General features: G+C 44.3%; 1 protein-coding gene across 5 annotated transcripts in view; it reads left to right on the forward strand.

The window, feature by feature from the left end:
- The window catches only part of SYBU (syntabulin), a 73,337-nt gene extending 65,500 nt beyond the window's left edge, over window positions 1-7,837 (forward strand). For all 5 annotated transcript variants that reach the window (XM_062188090.1, XM_062188092.1, XM_062188094.1 and 2 more), the window contains 3 exons: window positions 2,185-2,388; window positions 4,176-4,325; window positions 6,025-7,837. In XM_062188090.1, coding sequence (XP_062044074.1) covers window positions 2,185-2,388; window positions 4,176-4,325; window positions 6,025-7,132 — 1,462 coding nt within the window. In that variant the 3' untranslated portion in view covers window positions 7,133-7,837. The remainder of the gene's footprint in view (window positions 1-2,184; window positions 2,389-4,175; window positions 4,326-6,024) is intronic.
- Window positions 7,838-9,776: the final 1,939 nt, after the last annotated feature.

Below are 9,776 nucleotides of genomic sequence, written 5' to 3' on the forward strand. Positions count from 1 at the left end.
TTAAAAGGAAAGAACTTTTAACTTTAGTTGGTAATGCTTCATTTATGTGTGACACGCTGGAATGATAGCCATTTGAAATTATATTTGATTTTAAGTAATCATGGTTTTAGAGCCAAGTATACACACATGCATGCCTACATCCACATTTGTACATGATTCTCATTGAGAGGTGTCAGACATTGCTGTGATTTAAGTCGAGATATGAAGAGTATTTTGTTACCTCTGATTTTGTTGTCATGCCATCAATATTCCTGACACAGAAATGTTAGCCACCTAAGTAATTTAAACATTCCCATAATGCTTCCTGACACTAGTCAGTCTCAAATATCTAGAACTCAATGTACAGGAAAATATAAACCAATTTATTTTGCAATGATTGCTTATAGTTGAGTTGCACCTAAGAGTGTATTGAATACATTCATTTGCATTCTTTGGTTTTATTTTCATATCAACTCTGGAAGTCAGGAAAGGTATATCTACGTAGTATTTACTTTGTGTGCGTGTGTGTGTGTGTGTTTATCCTCATCTCTTCGGTGGTTTATTTGCCTAAGTTCCTAGTAAGTGGCAGTGCCAATTTATTCTTTCAGCAGTCACTTAGGGAGCATTCACTATGTACCAGAAAGTAGAAGGGATTAAAAGAACAAACTGTGTTTGTGCCCTAGAGGATGCCCAGTCCAGGGGGAAAGACAAGCAAGGACGTAATTGTGATGCAATGGATATTTGCACCGAATGTTAGGGAGCACCAGTGAGTGGCACCAACACTGACCTAGGGAAGGAAGGCTTCAGAACAGGCTATTTGGAGTAGTTTCCCATCAGTCTTGAAGTAGTAGACTTCCTGGTGTTAAGTGGCTTAGGGAAAGGAGTCAGAGAACATTCTAGGCATTACAAGGTCAAAGACATTGGGGGCTGGCATTGTAGCACAGTGGGTTAAGCTGCTGCTTGCAATGTTGCAATACATATGGGAGTGCCAGTTTGAGTCCCCACTGCTCAACTTCAAATCCAGCTCCCTGCTAATGTGCCTGGAAAGGGAGTGGAAGATGACCCAAGTGTTTGAGCCCCTGTCACCCATTTAAGAGACCCGGTTGGAGTTCCAGGCTCTTGGCTTTGGCCTGGCCCAGCCCCAGCCTTTGTGGCCATTTGAGGAATGTACCAGTAATAGAAGAACATTCTCTGTCTGTTTCTCTCTCCCCTCTCCTTCCCTCTCTCTGCCCCCCTTCTCTCCCTCTCTCTTTCTCTCTCTCCCTTTCTCTCTCTCTTTGTCACTCTGCTTTACAAATAAATAAATAAATAAATAGTTCTTAAGAAAAAAAAAAAAAAGATGACCACAAGCATTGATCCTTTCTGGAGTGCAGAGGAGGAGTGGTGGAGGTGGGGGTTGGACAGGGCAGCAGGATTGGACCTTAAGAGCCATCTTGAGTCGTCTGGCCTTTACTCTGAAGGCCTTGCAGAATCATAGGACCGTAGGACAGCTTTGAGGAGAGCAGTGGTTTTCAAATTCTATTTTCAGAAGGCCATGCCAGCCACAGGTCTGCCTGTTGCTGGAGGGGATAAGACAAGAGGCAGGGGAACTGAGAGGAGACCATTACATTATAGTCCTTAAACTGTGGCAGTTGTATTAAGTCACTGGAGATGGAGATAAAAAGAAAATGAAGCGGAATGGTCACAATTACGGATTTGATACATTTATGTAAGGGTCTGTTTGTCCTCTTTTCTCTTCCTCTTGTATAACCAACCTTCCACCCCTTCCTTTCCTCCAAATGAACTGCCTTAATTTTCTTGCCCAACAGGAACTAAACCCAAATATTTCTAACCTGAAACAGGTGTACTGGAACAAAGACTGCATCTCGCAACACAGCCTCCAAAAATGAACCTAAGGCAAATCAATATTTCACATGGGGTGTGTTCTTAATAGGCAATTGGATTTCATCCAAAACAAACTTTCTGGTCAGAAGCTATTGGAAAGAACAGAAAAAGCAGAGGTTGTTTGTGTTAATGATAACAAAGAAAATAGCAGGCAGGAGAGCAGGCTGCTTCTGAGGACAGTGTGCACTAATCATTATATTGCCCATTTCAGCTCTGTGACTTGGATTCCCTTAGTAGTAAGGAGCTTTACTCCAGAACAAGACATTGCACTCAATGTCTTTAGCCTTGAAGATTTTAACCTTTTGCATGCTGCTCTCGCAGTCGGGGTCCTCATGGTCGGAGTAATGGTGTCTCGTCACACAAGTCTGGCAGCAGCCCGCCATCCCCACGGGAAAAGGACCTCCTGTCCATGCTGTGCAGGAACCAGCTGAGCCCTGTGAATATCCATCCCAGTTATGCGCCCTCCTCCCCAAGTAGCAGCAACTCAGGTTCCTACAAGGGAAGTGACTGCAGCCCAGTCATGAGGTGAGTCCTGGTCACCTCCTCCTTTATGCTTCTTCGTTTCTCCGGTTGGGTAAATTTTTCTTTAAAAAAGAAAAAAAAAACCAAAACAAGTTATAAGAAGTTATGCAACTCTTGGTCCCCTGCCTTATCCTACAACAAGATGCTTCTCTTTCCTTTCCCAAACTCAGCCAATCCTTCCAGGGCTGCTGCAGAAAGAGCCCAACCACACTTTCTAGCCAGGCGCAGCAGTTCAAGCAGTTATTGGATAGGGAGGGAAAACAGCACGGTGGCCGGGGCTGGGATTTACTCTTTTCCCTCCGCACAAGGAAGAATTACACAATCGTTCATTCATTTATTCCAGTGTTAAATGGTTTTTGAATCCTAGCCTCGGGAATAGAGCAGTCAACACGAGGGACTGCTCCTGTGCTGGCTGCCCAGGGTGGAAAGGTGTTAACTGTCCAATGACGGAAGCAGATGTGCGATTATTCTGCTGGCGCTTGTTTATCTATGAGGGATGAGGAGTCTCCAGGGATCAGGGGAGATCTCCCTGAGAAGCGAAACTGAAAGGAGATCTGCAGGGCAAGGCAAGCGTTAACTCCTGCGAGGTGAAGGAGTGCGGAGCAGCAGAAGGAACTGCACATCCAAAGGGGCCGGGAGAGGAGGGCCAGTGGGTTGAACACTGCACTCAGGCCATCTTGGATGGCGTGCAGGCATTGGGGGGAGCAGGGCAGCACTGTGGCTTGGATGAGGTCCAGAGTCAGGGAGGAAGCTGGCAGCCCTCCCCCTTCAGGCTCCTTCCCTCTGGGCGTCCCCGCTCTCCTTAGTCAGCTCTCTTCCAGCAGGGATGCCCGGCTCTAGGCCAGGCCTGCGCAGGGCCAGGATTCCAGTGGGGGCTGTTCTGTAGAACATTGAGCACCTCTTACAAAATGCACTGGTGGGCACGGAGAGGCCTTGCTCCTTTCAGAAGAGTGAACTCTCCATTTCCCTCAGATCAACACACTCCCTCCAGGGACCTGATTCCAGAACAATATGAGGTCAAGGAATAATCAGGATCTTCAGGCAGGGGTACGCTGTGTAGAAAGTTAGAGCTCCTGCATAGGTTCCTTCCCTCCTGCCTCCCCCTCCAATGGCATGCTACTCCCAACTGACAGTTCTGGCCTAGAGAGGGTACTGAATTATTTTGTAAGAGATCATTTCTAAGCCACTGAAAATCTTCTCTCCTCTGTTTACACACACACACACACACACACACTTTCCTACCCCTCAATCTTCCAAGTAATTAGCACTCCTAAAATTGGCAGGTATACTAACTACAGTCCATCTTATGAAGCACCATCACCCATTACTGAGGTCTAAGACCCAACATAGAGCTGTCATTGCTTCTCTGGCTCTCAGCTGTGTATCCTGGTCAGTTTGGGTGGTTCGAAGTAAGTATGCATACTGGGTGCAGTGCATACATGGCAGAAATGTTTTTCTCACTGTTCTGTGGGCTGAGTTCAGGGGGCCAGCATGGTCAGATTCGGGGGAGAGCCCTCTTCTGGGTTGCACATGGCCAGCTTCGAGTCGTATCCTCACCTGCGAGGGGCCTCTGTCTGCAGGGCACTGATTCCATCATGTGTGCTCCTCCCTTACGATCTCATCACTTCCCCCAGGCCCCATCTGCTGATACCGTCACATTGGGGTTAGAATTCTGACATATGCCTTTGGGGGCAGACATAGACATTTAGTCCAGAGCATTCTCTGTTGCTTTCCTTTTCAGAGGAAAGGAGATGACAGAAAGTAACGTCTCCTGACTTGGATTGTTTCAGGCGGTCTGGCAGGTACATGTCGTGTGGAGAGAATCACGGTGTCAAGCCCCCAAATCCAGAGCAGTATTTGACTCCTCTGCAGCAGAAGGAGGTTACAGTGAGGCACCTGAAGACCAAGCTGAAGGAGTCTGAGCGCCGGCTTCATGACAGGTGAATCCGCCTTCCTGTGATTCAGGACAGCTTCTTTTTCCATAAAATAAAATATGAATCCAAACTATAGAGAAATACAAAAACGATTTTACTTACTATTCATTAAATGTCTTACATCAGTCTCTCACAGAGCCATTCATAATTCATTAGGATGTGCCAGTTTTGGGAGTTCAGGGAGCTTAGTAGGTTAGAGGACATGCTGTGGTTTTTTATGGGTGTGCACAGCTTTGACATGAAGAATTGGGTGTGTACATGGCTATTTTTAAATGGCAGAAACACTTGCAAGAACAATCCCCTACTTCCAGCAGAATGGGTCACACACAGTGGCCCCATTAAATCCTGTTTAATCTCTGCGACAGAGTGGATATCTGTGTGCATTGTGATTCCTGCAAGCTATTTCTGTGCTAAAGGAAGAGGTGCATTATTCTTGGCCAGCCGTTAAGGGTGAAAAACAGCCCATGCCTAAAAGATCTTATCTCAGTGAGAAAAGACCTCTGACATCGTGGGGCTCTCCAGTTTGTCTGCCTGATGGTTTTACCCTGGAACATTTTAGGAGTGACAGTCCGAGCTCTGGCCAGGGGAGCTGCGAGCTCAGGGTGAGGTGGGCATTTGCATTGGTTGATATCTGGGTTCTGCTTCAGTGCATGGCTGCATAATCAGCCTGAGCCTCCTCCTTTGCAGGCACAGGATCTGGAGAAGCTTCAGTGACCTTCACTGACAACTGAGGGCAGATAAAGGTGCAGGTGTGAGGAGCATCTTCCATCTTCCAAGTTAATCTAGCTCCTTGCTCACCTAAAATAGACTTAGACCCCAACCTACCTATGCATAGACCCCACTTTCTGGATGTGTTTGGCTTTATGAATTGAGGAATCCTTTGCAGGACTTTAGCACTCATGGGAGGAGTTGTGTGGGGAGGTAGCAAAACCTGAGAAAATGTTCAAGTCTAAAGAGGATGTTGACATCTCTTCATGTATATGAGGATCCTGATTACTTCATCTGTATATCCACAAATAATATGAGGACATGTTCACCTTCACAGTGAATCAATTGTCTATGAGAATTTCTTGTCAAAGATCTTAAAAGAAGTTTTTGTGAAGGATCTAAAAAATAGGATAGATTCAATATCAACTACATGGGATGTAATAGACAAGTTTCTACGAAGTCCTTGCACCATGTAGCATTTTATGATGTTTGACAGATTTGCCATTGGAATATTATCAGAACAGTTTTGCGAGTCTGAAACATAACAGTCTGCTGTCTTTGATAGATAGAGTGAAACAGGCTTTCCTTCCAGAAGCTACATGTAGATATTGTGAAAGAGGAGTCTATGGAGATAAAAGCAGGCTGAGAGACTTAAAGTGTTCTAATTATAATGTTGCCAATACCAAACAGAGGATGATGCTTGTACTTAGTACAATGCCTGACACACTGAATACTGGGGGGAAAAAAAAAAAAAGAAGGAAACAGTGGCAGCTATTTTGATTCTGATTCTGGTTACTATTATTACTTAAACCATTTCATAATTAAAAGGAGGGGCAGGAAGTTCCTAGCTAATTGTTGCCAACAAAAAATTTTCAAAACTGATTTACCTTCTGTGTTTCAAATGGAAGAGCGTGGGCTTTGGGCTGTGTGTGCAAATTGCTCGATGCCTGGTTCAAAAGTTGACGCTGTCTTAACCATGCTTGTCTTCTCACTCTAGGGAAAGTGAAATTGTGGAGCTAAAGTCCCAGTTGGCCCGCATGAGAGAAGACTGGATTGAGGAAGAGTGTCACCGGGTGGAGGCCCAGCTGGCACTCAAGGAGGCCAGGAAGGAGATTAAACAGCTCAAACAGGTCATCGAGACCATGAGGAGCAGCTTGGCTGATAAAGATAAAGGCATTCAGAAGTATTTTGTGGATATAAACATTCAAAACAGGAAGTTGGAGTCTCTGCTTCAGAGCATGGAGATGGCGCACAACGGCTCCCTGAGGGATGAGCTCTGTCTAGACTTGCCCTGTGTTTCCCCCGAGAAGAGCTTACCCCTCAGCACCCCTCTTGACAAGATGGCAGACGGGTCTTCTCCAGATGAGCCACTCACAGAGGAAGGAGCTGACAGTGAGCTGTTGCTGGTGGGAGATGGTGTGGTCGACGGTTCAGGCTTGTTCCATGAGATGGTGACAGCCACCACCACAGAGTCTGGTGACCTGGAGCTTATTCACTCCAGCCCTGAGGACGAAGTGCTTGCCATCCTCCCCGTGGCTATGGGTCAGGAGGAGGGCAGCGTGGTGGTGGAGCAAGCCGTGCAGACCGATGTGGTGCCCTACAGCCCGGCAGTCTCAGAGCTCATTCAGAATGTGCTGAAGCTCCAGGACCCCTGTTGCTCCAGCTCAGCATCTCCTGAAGAGTCTGGAGCTGACTCGACGGAGAGCTTCCCCGAGTACATCTCTGCCTTAATGGTTGATTTAACCCCAAGAAATCCGAACTCAGCCATTCTTCTGTCTCCTGTGGAGACCCCATACCCCACGGTGGGTATGGAAGTGCATGCAAACCGCCTCATGAGAGAGCTGGATTTCGCAGCCTACACGGAAGAAAGGTTGGATGTTATCACACCACTGTCTCGAAGGGGTGTTGTGGGGCAGTACTGGAGCAGCAGCTTCCTAGTGGATCTCCTGGCCGTGGCTGCCCCCGTGGTCCCCACGGTCCTGTGGGCATTCAGTACTCAGAGAGGGGGAACAGATCCCATCTACAACATTGGAGCCTTGCTCCGTGGCTGCTGCGTGGTTGCCCTGCATTCGCTCCGTCGCACTGCCTTCCACATCAAAACCTAAATAGAAGTTGTTACCCTGTGCCAATGTGTCCGCGTGGCGTTATGCCAGGTAGAGAAACAGCAGACCGATCTGTGGCAGTCTCTATTCTGTTGTTTTGCTCCTCGGTATTTGATTTGCACTATAGTTAGTTAAGCCTGTTCACTGTTTAAAACCGGAGGTATCTTCTAAGGCATGGAGCCCTGGTTCCAGTAAAACGTCCCACCAATGTGGTATAGAAAGCATGCTCGTGACCCTGCCGTGTCGTCTGAGGTACCCGTGCTTATCCTAGTGGTTCAGGAAGAGAAAATGCAAAGTTTGCACTTTCAGGACAGCTCAAGGCTGGCATGCTATCTCCTTGCTTTGCGTTGTGCCGTTTTAAAATGTGTAATCGTTCCAGCCTTCCAATGGTCTTGTGCATAGCAGGGGACTGTAACCAAAAACAAACATGTATTTGTGAAATTGGTTTGAAGAAGTCTCGAATAGCTCTTTAGTGTCTTACTCGGGGTTGATAAAGTTTGAGTGGTTGCAATTTTTTACTACATGTAGATTCAAAGTCTTAAATGGCTTGTTTGTTCCTAAACCTGTTAATTGATGAAATGTAAGTTTACTATGTACTAACTTATTTTTTGCTTATTATATATAGTGTTTTATTGGAGACTGTTCGTAACTCCATACTGCAGCATGATGAAAATCAAGATTAGTGTTTCCATTTAAATAAATGTTTTATCCTCCTATAAAATGTCTGTGAGTTTACTTTTATTTATGACAAGAAAGAGTAATTAGAAAACAGATCTTCCATCTTTATCAATAGAGGTCTAGAAAACTGACATTAAGAATGAAAAGATGGGAAAACAATAAGGAAAGGTAAAGATTTCCTATTCCATCAATTCTGACTGAAAATAGCCTTATTTATTTGCTCTTAAATTTTCTACACAATTGTTTGTCCAACTGTTTATTCAATAAGTATGTATTAGGTATTTTCAGGAAAGCTTGATTTTTTTTTTTTGTAGCATACTAGATATATAGGAGAAGAAAAGGTGGTGGTCCATGTGCCTTCTTTCCCTTGGGATTCTAGGATGAGGACGGGTGACTGAGAAAGGATGAGACAATACTTGATCTATATTAATTCATGTATACCCTATATCAGTCTTATGAGGTAGGTATTCTCTTTTAAGGATAAAGAGAAAAATTGCTCAGGATCTGATAGTTTCACTCCACAAGCCACGATTCAAGAGTCTACAAAGCAAATGTCTTTTCTGTTTGCTGCACACTGAGAAGAGACCTGGAGGATGTTTTAAGTTCTCACTGTGAAACTCTTCTTCATTGCATTTATCACCTTTTAAGTACACTTTTTTATTATTATTATTCATTTCCCTCAATGAAATATAAAGGCAGGCATCTGTGTTCTGATTTGTTCCCAGAGGTAGGTCAAGAACTTGGAACAGTAGGTGGCAGATAGTAGGAGGTCTAAAAATAGTTAATCCATCCAACAAATACTTAGTGGGTCCTTATGTGTTAGCTTTGCACTTTTTTGGGGTTGGTCATCAATAGTGAAGGAGACAGACAAGTTTTCTGCCCACAGGGAGCTTCCATTGTGTCTGTGAAAGATGCTGAACATGCAAACAAATAAGACAACTGAGATAGTAAGTGTTTCCGAAGAATGTATTTTGACAAAGAGTGACAGGGGTGAAGGTAGGTAGTAATATTGGTACTAATGGATCAAAGAGTCACTCATGGGAAGATAAAGGTAAAATCTAGCATCAAGAGCAAATGCAAAGACCCGGAGGCAGAAAAGGGATCAGTGTGTTATAGGAGCTTCAAGGAGGTCAGTGTAGCTACAGCTGCAAGGGTAAGGGGATGTTTGGAGAAATATACAGGAAGTTGGTTCATATAAAGCCATAGGAGGAGGTTGAATTTACTCAATGTAATGGGAAAATACTGCTGGACTGAAAAGACAAAGATACACTGTTTTAACTCTGTGGCTACCAAGTGCAGATTGCATTGTAGGCAAGCAGGAGTGAAAACAGGCAGACCATTTAGGGGTCCATAGTAACAGTCTCAGAGAGACAATTTGGAGATGACAGTAGTTTTAGATATTAAGTTGAATAGTTCATGATAGAGAATAATGTTAAAAGCAATGTGATTTGGTGATGGATTAGATGTGGGGTAGAATGTAAGGAAAACAGAAATTGAGGATGACTCCTAAGTTTTTGTCTTGAGCGACTGAATCAATAGTGATGCTATTTATTGAGAAGGAAAGAATAATAAGAGAAACAAGTTTAGCTGAGAAAGTAAAATTGAGATGTTTATTAAAATATCCATGTGGACATGAAACCAAATACTTGCATATATGACTGTTAAATCACAGGCACTATCAGCCTGGAGTTATAACACTGGAGTTCTTTGGCATTGGCACAGCATTTAAAATCATCGGAACAAGTAATGTCATTCAGGAAAAGTAAAAAAAGAGAAGGCCAAGATCTCAGTCCTGTGGTACTTCCACATTTGGATAGAGGTGAATGATAAAAAAAAATAGCAAATAGAAAAGAAGCAACCCAAAACATAGCAGTAAAATGAAATGAATACAGTATTATGAAAATCAGAAGAGCAGAGTGATTCAGAAAGTGGAGCGGTCACATGTGTTGGAATCCTACCAAGAGGTTAA

Source organism: Lepus europaeus, chromosome 4, assembly GCF_033115175.1.
Source record: "Lepus europaeus isolate LE1 chromosome 4, mLepTim1.pri, whole genome shotgun sequence".
NCBI classification, from domain to species: Eukaryota; Metazoa; Chordata; class Mammalia; order Lagomorpha; family Leporidae; genus Lepus; species Lepus europaeus.